Below are 13,173 nucleotides of genomic sequence, written 5' to 3' on the forward strand. Positions count from 1 at the left end.
CACAATTTAATAACAACCTATTACAGACAGCGTAATCTATCATCCGACGATTGTTCGTTGTCAAAATAAAAAAGCTGGTGATCGTGGTTAAATTCAAATAAGCAATTGATATGCGTTATTAAGTAAGCCCTTCAACATAATTAAAAAAAAAACACTTACCAACATGACTTTTCTGGCCATTTGCTGAATGCTGTCTTTCTGTAATATAATTAGAGAATATGTATTATATATTGCTGTAAACTGTGCTTTGAAATATTAATCCCAGTTTTGAATATTTAGATCCAAATTATTGTAAGTGTATGATTATCATTCAGGGGTTTCGCTTTGATCGTTTCCAGATGCGACACATTTCGAAAGTGACGACACGTTTGTTTTTCAAAATGACAGATTTCAATTCTCAAAACATATGTGTTGACGGTGCTAATCTATAACTCGATATGATGTTTGGTACATTACTGGCGCATATTAAGTCACCACATTGCATACCGACAAGTCCAATGGAAATTGCGTGTTATCATATAACTCACTAGCTTGGTTTTACAACAAATAATTTTATGCAACTAAAGTATATCCTATATTTCTTATAATTTTTATTAAAACAATTATCTTGGCATTCATGTTTTTCTAATAATATTCTACACGCATTTATTAAAATACAAACGTCTTTTATGAAATCTGTATTAAAATGGAAAAAGAAATGTCTCCTTTAAGTATGCTCATAGAAAAGCTTGCAGTTGTCTCCTCACATTTTTCGTAATAGGAACGTTATCAGCTCTGCTTTCTGTAAGAACCTTCAATGATTTGCAGCCTTCCACTAACCTTAATTACGAATGGATGTCTTCAACTATAACTTTCTTGTGTGAGTTTTGGACAACCTGCGGAAATGTTCATCAAGCCCAGCTGAACACAAGGTATTTTAGAGTTGAACGAATTTGCTAGGTCAAAAGGCAAAAACTTGATTAAATCTGTTATAATTTCCATGTTACTACACAATCACAAGGTCAAAGACATGATCTCAGTATCTCAGACCTTTAATTAAAAAACCACAGACAATTGAAGGTCCAAATATTATATCTGTGAAGTTATTGTTACGTAATGTTGCTTTAAAAACACCAACTCAGAAATTAGTCATCAACATAGCATTACCCCCATTCGTAGTGGAGAACTTATAGTAACAAGATTAAGGGGCATTAAATCCAGAGTTAATACATGAATTTTTATTATTATTATCATAAATCTAAAAATTCGTCCCAAGAACAAACGTTACTTTATTGTTTATTGACAACGTTAAACCTTCCCTCTAGTCTTTAGGAGGTCAGCTACAGGAATTGATTGATGCACACGCATTAAACTTATACTCCAAACAAATTTGCGCCAGCTAAATATTCACGTCAACTGTTTTGTATGAGACCAAACCTGATATTTATTTAAAAGCCTTTATACCTATCAATATGCTTAAGACATTAACAGGTGTAATTATCACTGACAGTGTTTTTTATATATATTGTATTGTTTGTTTGGTTATCGTTCGCCTATTACCTTAGTGAGGTTGTATATTACTAAAGTTGTTTTAACAAAACATTATCCTTATGGACTCTACTTGCCTATCTTCTCTGAATATAACTGAAGTTGTTTTTAAAAGCATAGTGGCATTATGGATACCACTGACCGACCGTGTATGTATGTAATGGAAGATGTTAAAATAACATAGTTGCATAATGGATTTTACAAACCCATATATATATATATGTACATAACTGAAGTTGTTGTAATAACACATACTCGGTATGGATTCTGATGGCCCGCCTAATATGTATATAACAGAAGTTGTTCTACCTATATACATGTGCATCCACAAGCGATTCTACTGATCTTCCTAACCTGAATATAACTGAAGCTGTTTTAACAACACAGTACCATAAACGATTCTACTTATCTACCTGTTTGTTATATTACTGACGATGTTCTACCACCAAAGTACCTTAACGTTCCTACTGACCTACCTAACCTTTCTATAACTGATGATGTTCTAAAAACACAGTACTATTAATGATTCCACTGACCTACCTAACCTGTATATAACTGTAGATGTTCTAACACATTCAAATTAGCAATTCCATTGACCCACCTACTTTTAATATAACTGAAGATGTTCTAACAACACAATCCAATTAGCAATTCTACTGACCTTCCTACTTTAAATATAACTGCAGATGTTATAACAACACACTCCAATTAGCAATTATACTGACTTACATACTTTAAATATAACTCAAGATGTTGTAACAACACAGTCCGATAAGCAATTCTACTGACCTACATGTTACTACATTGTATATAAATGAGGATGTTCTAAGAACACAGTCACATTCACGATTCTACTGACTTACCGACTTTGTATGTAAATGAAGACACAGTACCATTAGCGATGTTACTGACCCAGAAAATCTGTTTAAAAAGGAATTAGTTCTAACAATACAGTAGCATTATGGATTCTACAAAATCACCTACTGCGTAAATCAGAAAAGGCTGAGGCTTTTGTTACGGATTTCCTTCTCTTGTTTTTGAGGATTGACCTGAGAGGCAAACTCATAGTGTTGTATTGGCGACTCTGCAGCTCTGAATGCGTCAGGTTCTCTGTCGAATTACTCACTGACGATGAAATGGGCTGTATAAACAGAAGTAGGGTAATAACACAGCGAGTTACTCGCAGACAATGAAATTTGCTGTGAACAGAAGTGGGGGAATACAACACAGAGTTACTCGCTGAGATGAAATGGGCTGTGAACAGAAGTGGGGTAATACAACAACGAGTTACTCGCAGACAATGAAATGGGCTGTTTTTATATGTGGGAGAATAAAACAATAAGTTACTTGCTGACGATTAAATGGGCTGTGAACAGAAGTGGGAAAGAATAACTACGAGATACTCGCTGAAAATGAAATTTGCTGAACACAGATATGGGGTAATACAACAACGAGTTACGCGCTGGCAATGAAATGAGCTGTAAACAGAAATGGGGTTATAGAACTACGAATATCACATATTGTTACTATAAATAGTAACAAAATGACGTCGCGAGCGGGCCGTTATTCGTATCTAGCGGGCCAATATAAATTATATCAGCCCTAGGGCCGATTTTTCATATCAGAAAAGAATGGGATCGCGCGGCTAATACTGAACAATATGGCGTCCACATTCAGTCTAAATCATATAGAAGTAAAACATCATCTACTGGTTATTGTTCTACTCACCGAAGTTGTGTTATAACCATGTATATTTTCGTTAAATTTAATTTGCTTCTACGACGAAGTAAATTCTGGACACATTTCTCCATCGCCATCCATCTTTTCCATTTAAAAGGACTTGATGTAAGCAGGCAATTCTTTGAGGATAGACCTTCTTAGATCGACTGACAAAGGAAGGACGTATTCATCAAAGAAATTACCCTTTTAATTCAACATCGCTTTCCTTCAAACAGTTAAAGAGCCATTCACTGACGCTTATCATAAATATAGGCATAATCCATCAATTGTTCAACAAAACATCGCGTTATTCGAGGCGACATTTTAACGAAATCGAAAATGCAGTCTCACCAGTTTCATTCCAGTTTTATATCCCAACACTGTTATTCACATTCATAATATTAAATTAATCCATCGTAAACAAACACACTAATCGTTCGATGCTTAACAAAATATTTAATTGTTAAATAAAACACTCCGATTTGTTGTTGTCCTAAAATCCAAAGAGGCTAGGTAGTTTCGTCATTGAAATGACGTCACATGAGGTACGTCATAAACTGCGTAATCAATTGAATGAACATAAAAGTACGGAAAGCTGTTTCTGTATAAATTTTCGTGAATGACCAAAATAGTATGATATGTGATATAAACGATAACACACGACAGAGCTGGGCTGGGCGTCTACAATCGGCCCTTGCTGAGCAACGGGCCGATTATAGACGCCCGGCCCAGCTCTGCCGTGTGTTATTGTCTAAGTAACTCAATGACAATGAAATGGGCTGTAAACATAAATTGGGTCATACATAAACGAGTTACTCGCTGACAATGAAATGAGCTGTGAACAGAATTGGTGAAGTACAACTACGAGTTACTCGCTGACGATGAAATAGACTGTGAACAAAGGCGGTATAATACAATTATGCTATGTCAATAAGCTGTTCAAATATCAGGTTTTCTGTCGAGATACCTGCCAAGATGAATTGGCTGTAAACAAAAGAGGGGAAGTACAACTACAACTTACTCACTTGCAATGAAATGGGCTGTTCACTGAATTGAGGACTGCGTTTAATTCATGTTTAAAATTTTATTTTTGGTTTTATACTGAAACTCCTTAGTTCTGATGTTGACATATACAAATTAAAACCATTTAATGACAAACTTGAAAACATGCTTAAATTTGTGAAAAGGTCCCTTAAACTTGGCATATGAAACAAGTGTTTGAGTTTGGGAAAAAACAGTGGCACTAAAAAAAAATGTCTTAAGGTAGCTTTTAAAGAGAGGCCAGGCTATAATTCAAAAAAATAATTAAAATGAGATAATCAGCACTGAAATTTTTTAATGTTGTTTGCTCTTTTTAACAATACACGATTTATACTGAAAATGATTACCAAACACAGTGGTGTTCTTTTATTGATCTCATTTTAAAACTATGTTTCAGTTTAAAAGGAACCAACATCATCATCACACTTCTAATCCTGGTTAACGAAACGGATATTTTCCAGTAGAAAAATAACCGATATCCTTCAATGTTTCATCCCATTTTTCGACACGTAACAAAACTCGGCGAAACAATAATATTGTTTTTAGTCACCTAATTTGATCATTTACATGCTTTGGGCACAAGTTTAACAATTCTGTAAGGGTAGTCGTTTAGCACAATTTCCTGAAACACACTGGTAGGTTCATATTCTTCAAATGGTAAATATGGTGATGATCATGGTCAAGAACACATTACATTGCTTAAATGCATTTTAAAGCGCTCACTTTTGATAGAAAACATATAATAGAACCCTTTAAGCGTCTAACATAATTCGGTACCAGTCTATTCAGTGCTTTATTACATGGATGACCTGAAAATGGGTAAACCTCAGTGAAACACAGCTTAGAGCCCATTTACTTCACTTACCTCTTGCGCCATTGCAAACACTGAACTTTTGCGGGTTCTTGGGGTGGATACATTTTCTTCCACTTTCGTGACGCTGAAGCGAGGCTTCGGTACCTCCTCCCGGGTTTGGGGAATAATCTCCATCCTTCAGAAATATACTTAAGAAATAATTTGTGTAAGTTATAGTTTGTTGTCGAATAACCCACGGCCGGAAGTTTAGATGCGTAGGGATTTAATCACGAATGCGAACGTACACGCATTATTTCGATTCAAACACGGTTTTAACTAAAGATTTATACAATGTATTTTAGTTATCTTGTGCAATATTTTATGTGAAGTTCCACCCATAAAAATAACTTTCGGCTGTTCTTTCGATTAGATCTCACACTTTCATTCATAAAATACCGGATTATTACGCTAATGGAAAATGTATCGGCATGCTTTGTTTAGCTACAGCGCGTGCTTTCAGTGTATACGCTCCGTCCATAATTACTGCAGAATACCTCGTAGACGGTTTTCTTCTTTGTTTATATGAAATTAGGCATGCGCCGTGTTATTATTTATAATGTTACATTTGGTAAAGCCTACATGTGAAGCCTGCCAAGGCTTATCAGCCAAGAAACTTACCAACTTTACTGGATTATCATTAAAATGAGACTCAATTTCAACGAAAAAATCCGAAAAAGCGAAATTTATTGCCCCTGATTAGCCTGTTCGGACTGATAATATTCGACAAAATTTAACATAATACCTATGCAATAAGTACGGTTTTCTAAGAGAGTGAAGGTATACTCTCTACCCTGCAAAAATTATCATTTAATGTAACAAAAATACAAATGTACCATTATTGATAAATCAATTGCTTTTGCAAAAAAAGTTCATTCTTGCAAGGTTCTTGCCTAATTTCCTAAAAGTTAGAAATAAATGTAGGTTTGTTTGTTCTGCAGCTTTTCATTAACATAAAATGCAATCCTAACCGGATTACACAACAGTTAAATATATGATTGTTTACAAATCTTTGTAAAATAAAGTCTGAATCCAAGTAATTGTGTTATTTCAATTATTTATTCAACAACTCTGTGAGGTGAATGCCAATGCAGTTAAAAATATTGATGGATACTGTTCCCGATCAACAATTTTTACTTTAATTTCATTATTAAATGTCTTTAATGTTCACCAGAATGGGGTATGATTTCAATATTTTCGTTGAAAACAATAACACATAATGTTTTCACCTAGGGGGTGGTGTGCGTGTCCTGAAAGAGCCAGGCGTGGAGCGGATGGAATTCATCTCCTCGTCTTCATTGTCTAGCAGGAACACCTTCTGATCCTGACTGAGGTGTACCCAGAGCAACCGCTCCAGTTCAAACCTCTTCACCGATCCAAGCAGGATCATTGAATCTGGGGTAAGGAGTTTCATATATGAGCATCGCTCTGTGAAAAAGGGGATTAATTTATGCGCGTAAAGTGCCGTCCCAGATAAGACTGTGCAGTCTGCACAGGCTAATCAGGGACGATTACGCTTTTATTATTTTTCTTTAATGAAAGTATTTGATAAGCAAAACTACAGCTTAGGCGAAAAGTTTCGTCCCTGATAAGCCTGTGTAGTCAGTTTAGTCAAACCCATTATTGGAGAATCAACAATATGGTAGGTGTAAAAGGAATATGTAAAGGGCTAGCTGAACCACAGGCTTTCCACATAAATAAAAATAAACCAACAGTGTATTAAAACACTTTTTATTAACGTAACAGAACCACGGTGCCTATACCACGTGACGTTTTCGGATCTGTGTTGGGAGAATTAAGAACGACCCAGTTAACAAATGTAAGGATCTCTTTTGAAATATTTCACCTTTTTTAATGGGATAAAGTGGAGAGCCCGCTCTTTGGTAAGAGTTTTCTATAGGTATCATGATCTTTTTAAACAAATAAGTATTTGTTCAGTAAAGTGCAACCGCGCGTTTGGACGGTTAGTAAAATGTCGGATCAGTATGGGGACTTCATATTACAAACGCGTAGTTGCATTTTACTAAAAAGACTTATTTGTTAAAACACATCATGATAGCTATAGAAAACTCTCACGAATGAGCGGGCTCTCCACTTTCTTCTATTTAAAATGGTGAAATATTTAAAAAGACATCATTACAAACTGGGTCGCGCTTTACTTTCCCAACACAGATCTTAAAAAGTCACGTGGTATGGGCACCGTGAAAACGTAAAATGAAAAAAAAGAATAAAAGCACATCATTGTAGAGCACTGAAACCAACAGTCATAACTGGAGAGTCCACAAGTAAAGCACTAAACCTAACAGTTATACCTGGCGAGTCCACAAGTACAGCACTGAAACCAACAGTCATATCTGAAGAGTCCACAAGTAGAGCACTGACACCAACAGTCATACCTTGCGAGTCCACAAGTTGAGCACTGATACCAACAGTCATACATGAAAGTCCAAAAGTACAGCACTGAAACCAACAGCCATACCTGGAGAGTCAACAAGTACAGCACTGAAACCAACAGCCATACATCGAGAGTCCACAAGTACAGCACTGAAACCAACAGCCATACCTGGAGAGTCAACAAGTACAGCACTGAAACCAACAGCCATACATCGAGAGTCCACAAGTACAGCACTGAAACCAACAGTCATACCTGGTGAGTCAACAAGTACAGCACTGGACGCAACAGCAATACCTGGAGAGTCCAAAAGTACAGCACTGAAACCAACAGTCATACCTGGAGAGTAAACAAGTATAGCACTGAAAGCAAAGGCAATACCTGGAGAGTCCACAAGTACAGCACTGAAACAAACAGTCGTACCTAAAGAGTCCACAAGTACGGCACTAAAACCAACAGTCATACCTAAAGAGTCCAAAACTACAGCACTGAAAGCAACAGCCATATCTGTAGACTCCACAAGTAGGGCACTGCAACCAACAGCCATGATTAAAGAGTCCACACGTAGAGCACTGAAACCAAGAGTCATACCTGGAAGTCCAAAAGAAGAGCAATGAAACCAACAGTCATACCTGGAGAGTCCACAAGTAGAGCACTGAAACCAACAGCCATACCTGGTTGTCCAAATGTAGAGCACTCAAACCAACAGTCATACCTGGAGAGTCCACAAATAGAGCACTGACACAAACATTCATAACTGATAGGTCCACAAGTAGAGCACTGAAACCAAGAGTCATACCTGGCGAGTCCACACGTAGAGCACTGAAACCAAGATTAATACCTTGTGAGTCCACAAGTAGAGCACTGAAACCCACAGTCGTACCTGGAAAGTCCACAAGAAGAGCTATGAAACCAACAGTCAAAGCTGGAGAGTCAACATATAGAGCACTGAAACCAAGAGTCATACCTGGAGAGTCCACAAGTAGATCATTGAAACCAAGGGTGATACCTGGAGAGTACATAAGTAGAGCACTGAAGCAAACAGTCATAACAGCAGGGTCAACAAGTAGAGCACTGAAACCAACAATCACAACCTGAGAGTCAACAAGTACAGCACTGACACCAAGAGTCATAACAGGCGAGTCCACAAAGAGCACTGACACCAAGAGTCATACCAGGCTTGTCCACAGGTAGAGCACTGAAACCAACAGTCATACCCCGAGGGTCCACAAGTAGGGCATTAAAACAAACAATACAGTCATACATGGAGAGTCCAAAATCAAAGCACTGAAACCAATTGTCATTCCTGGCGAGTCCACAAGAGCACTGAAGCCAACAGTCGTACCTGGTGAATTCACAAATAGAGCACTGAAATCAAGATTCATACCTGGAGAGTCAACAAGTAGAGCACGTAAACCAACAGTCATTCCTGAGAAGTCCACAAGAAGAGCACTGACACCAACGGTCATACCTTGAAAGTCAACAAGTAGAGCACTGAAATCAACAGTCCAACCTGGTTGTCCACAAGTACAGCACTAAAACCAACAGTCACACGTGGAGATTTCACAAGTAGGGCAATGAAACCAACAGTACAGTCATACCTGGAGAGTCCAAAAGTAAAGCACTGAAACCAACAGTCATACCTGGCGAGTCCATAAGTAGATCACTGAAACTAAGAAGAGTCTTACCTGGCGAGTCCACAAGAACAGCACTGAAACCAACAGTCATACCTGGCGAGTCCACAAGTATAGCACTTAAACCAAGATTCACCCCTGGAGAGTCAACAAGTAGAGCACTACAACCAACAGTAATTTCTGATTAATCCACAAGAAGAGCACTGAAACCAACAGTCATAAATTGAAATGCCACATGTAGAGTACTGAAAACAACAATCATAGCAGGAGAGTACACACATAGAGCTCTGAAATCAACAGTCATAACTGGAAAGTCATCAAAGAGAGCACTGAAACCAACAGCCATACCTGGAGAATCCATAACTAGAGCACTGAAACAAACAGTTATAACTGGAGACTCCCACAAGATCAGCACTGAAACCAACGGTCAAAACTGGAGAGTCCACCAGTAGAGCACTGAAACAAACAGTTATAGCTGGAGAGTCCACAAGTACAGCACTGAAACCAACGGTCATAACGGGAGAGTCCCAAATTAGAGCACTGAAACCAACAGTCATACCTAGAGAGTCCACAAGTAGAGCATTGAAACCAACAGTCATAACTGGAGAGTCCACCAGTAGAGCACTTAAACCAACAGTAATAACTTGAGAGACCACAAGTAGAGCACTGACCCTAACAGTCATATCTGAAGAGTCCACAAGTAGATCACTGAAACCAACAGTCATACCTGGAGATCCCAGAGGTAGAGCACTGACACAAACATTCATACCTGGCGAGTCCACAAGTAAAGCACTGAAACCAACAGTTATACAAGGAGAGTCTACAAGTAGAGCACTGAAACCAACAGTCATACCTGGAAAGTCCACAAGTAGAGCACTGAAACCAACAGCCATACCTGGAGAGTCCACAAGTAAAGCACTGAAACAAACAGTCATACCTGGAGACTCGACAAGTACAGCACTAAAACCAACAGCCATATATAGAAAGTCAACAAGTAGAGCAATGAAACCAACAGCCATGCCTGGAGAGTCTACAAGTAAAGCACTGAAACAAACAGTTATAGCCGGAGACTCCACAAGTACAGCACTAAAACCAACAGCCATATATGAAGAGTCCACAAGTAGAGCACTGAAACTAACAGCCATACATGGAGAGTCAACACGTAAAGCACTGAAACAAACAGTTATAGCTGGAGACTCCACAAGTAGAGCACTGAAACCATCAGCCATACCTAAAGAGTCCACAAGTAGGGCACTGAAACAAACAGTTATAGCTGGAGACTCCACAAGTACAGCACTGAAACCAACAACCATATATGCGGAGTCCATAAGTAGAGCACTGAAACCAACAACCATACCTGGAGAGTCCACAAATAAAGCACTGAAACAAACAGTTTTAGCTGGAGACTCCACAAGTACAGCACTGAAACCAACAGCCATGTCTTAAGAGTCAACAAGTAGAGTACTGAAACAAACAGCCATATCTTAAGAATCCACAAGTAAAGCACTGAAACAAACAGTCATACCTAGTAGTCCACAAGCACAGCACTGAAACCAACAATCATACCTAAAGAGTCCACAAGTACAGCATTAAAACCAACAGTCATACCTAAAGAGTCCACAAGTACAGCATTAAAACCAACAGTCATACCTGGAGAGTCCACTAAAGGGTAGGTGCGGTGTTTGGATGTCTCCAGCATCTCTTTTAGCTCCTTGAAAGTGGAAACGAAGTAGATACAGCTGACCTGGGACACCATTATGTCTTCCACGTACACACTCCACGAGCTGAAATAGCGCAATCATAATGATAAAAAATAATCAAACTTTCGGATGGAAATGAAATGCTCTCTATTTTATCTCAGCTTATAGCAGAAACTGTGTTTGTGACAATTTTGTCATCATTACCTGTATCAGTTAAATCCCTTTTCAAATTCAATTATAAATATATAACAAGAGGGGACCATTGGTCATAAGGCGCACACCTGAGATCCAAACAAACTAGATTATTTTGAAATATTATTATGTTGCATTTTATTTGATTTAGTGACCCAGTTTTTTAGCTCACATGACCCATTTTAAATATCAGCTCTGATTTTATTGGGATAAATGTTCTTACCAAGTTTCATGAAGATTGGCCAATAAATGTGGCTAATAAAGCGTCAACTATCGTCATATAAGGAAAAATGCCCGTCCCTGGCTGTCATGTTTTTTACAGACCAGAACCATTTTGAAACTAATCCAATATATCTTTATAACGAATGTTCTGAGTTTCATGGAGATTGGAAATAAATGTGACTTCTAGAGTGGTCACCAGATTTTATTATAACAGCCATAAACAGAAAGCTGGAAAACTCCCTGGCAGCAAAGTTAATTAACTTACCAAACCATTTTCGAATGGTCTAAGATATCATTGGGACACGTGTTCTGACCAAGCGTCATGAAGATTGGACAATAATTGTGGCGTCTAGGTTGTTAGCAATTTACATGTTCACGACGCACGAACGCCGACAATCAAAAAGCGATCAAAAAAGCTCACCATAAGCAGATTGTGCCCAGGTTAGCTTAAACATATTGAAATGAATCCTCGTGTTTTGTTGTTATTATATATATTTGATACTTGCATCACAAACAAAGTCGTAGTTTGGATTTTTGTATCATCATAACTGATAAATCAAACATCAATGGAAACAAATGTTGCAACTAGAGTTTTTAATAAGTTTATTGTTGACGATAGAGAAACGGTCATTCAAAAACAAATAATAAAAGATGACAGGAAAACCTCGCCGCGCCCATACTGAGTTCAGTTGAGCTAAAAAATTGTGACTATAAATATGATTTTCTATCTTAATAATCTGCGCATAAACAGAGAGGGTAATAACATGACACACACAATAGCGATGTCCATGCCGTTTCAGGCATGTTTCTCTCTTTTATTGATTCTATTTATTGTTAAAATGCCGCTCACTTTCCATCCATATCCGACAGAAAGCATGTATATCCTGTTTATAATCGCCCTACAACTGTTCTTTACTAGCTGCGAAATTGCCTGGCGGGTTAAAAAATTACAGCTTTTGCTAAGTGAATTCGCAGCGAATGAAATCGAGATAACGAGCGAATATTAATACTAGTTGAACGCTTTTCACTTTATTGTTGATATGGCTTGACATTGAGTGGCATTTAAACAATTCATTCAAGTAACGAAGGATATAAAACGGCGAACAATACCTTTCTCAGCAAAGATGTCACAGATATACCTGTCTCAGCATGGATGTCACAATCCTGTTTGTCACATGATTACCAACTCTATTATTGCCTCCCATTTAGTGGGGGCATACACAAGTTCCCCATTAACTATAACAACTAAGTGGCTGTTTTTCTAGGGTTCAAAAACTGTCTCTTGGTTTGGGTTTTATGTTTTATTTCGATGATAATTTATGTTTACCCTGCTGACGCAATATCTGGCAAGTACGGCAATCGTTTCAAGTTAATAATACTGTCAAAAAAAGATGGCTGGAAGAAGTTGGCCACTGCATTCGAAAGCAACACTGCAATCTGAAATAGAGGAGAAATGCATCAATACATTATAATGTGTTTTATGTGTTTATGTTTAGTTTTATAAAATTTATATATATATATATGTGTAAAGTGTAGTTCCAGATAATACTGCCCATTTTGCACAGGCTAACCAGGGATTACTCTTTCTGCCTAAACTGGATTTTTGCTAAGAAGAGACATTCTTTAAACAGACAATATTATAAAAGCGGAAAGTGTCGTCCATGATAAGCCTGTGTGGACTGCACATGCATTAAACCCTTTTTACACAGAGCACGACTCATATATATATATATTATTTCATATGTATTATTTCAGGTTAAATTCCAAAACCTGTATTAGTTAATTTAAATCAGTGAACATAAATGTATTTATCCACCAAAGCATTCTACACTTATCTCAGAATGCATGTAAGTAATTGTATTTATATAACAGGTAACCTGAAACAGTGCAATTTGT

General features: G+C 37.6%; 1 protein-coding gene across 7 annotated transcripts in view; it reads right to left on the reverse strand.

Annotated features, from left to right (window-relative positions):
- Positions 1 to 856: 856 nt before the first annotated feature.
- LOC127841176 (chloride channel protein-like) overlaps positions 857 to 13,173 on the reverse strand; it is a gene marked incomplete at its 3' end in the record, with an annotated part of 46,264 nt that continues 33,947 nt past the window's right edge. For all 7 annotated transcript variants that reach the window (XM_052369820.1, XM_052369818.1, XM_052369815.1 and 4 more), the window contains 6 exon segments: positions 857 to 900; positions 2,512 to 2,668; positions 5,153 to 5,276; positions 6,367 to 6,532; positions 10,814 to 10,947; positions 12,605 to 12,714. In XM_052369820.1, coding sequence (XP_052225780.1) covers positions 857 to 900; positions 2,512 to 2,668; positions 5,153 to 5,276; positions 6,367 to 6,532; positions 10,814 to 10,947; positions 12,605 to 12,714 — 735 coding nt within the window.

This window comes from Dreissena polymorpha, chromosome 8, assembly GCF_020536995.1.
Source record: "Dreissena polymorpha isolate Duluth1 chromosome 8, UMN_Dpol_1.0, whole genome shotgun sequence".
In the NCBI taxonomy this organism is placed as follows: domain Eukaryota; kingdom Metazoa; phylum Mollusca; class Bivalvia; order Myida; family Dreissenidae; genus Dreissena; species Dreissena polymorpha.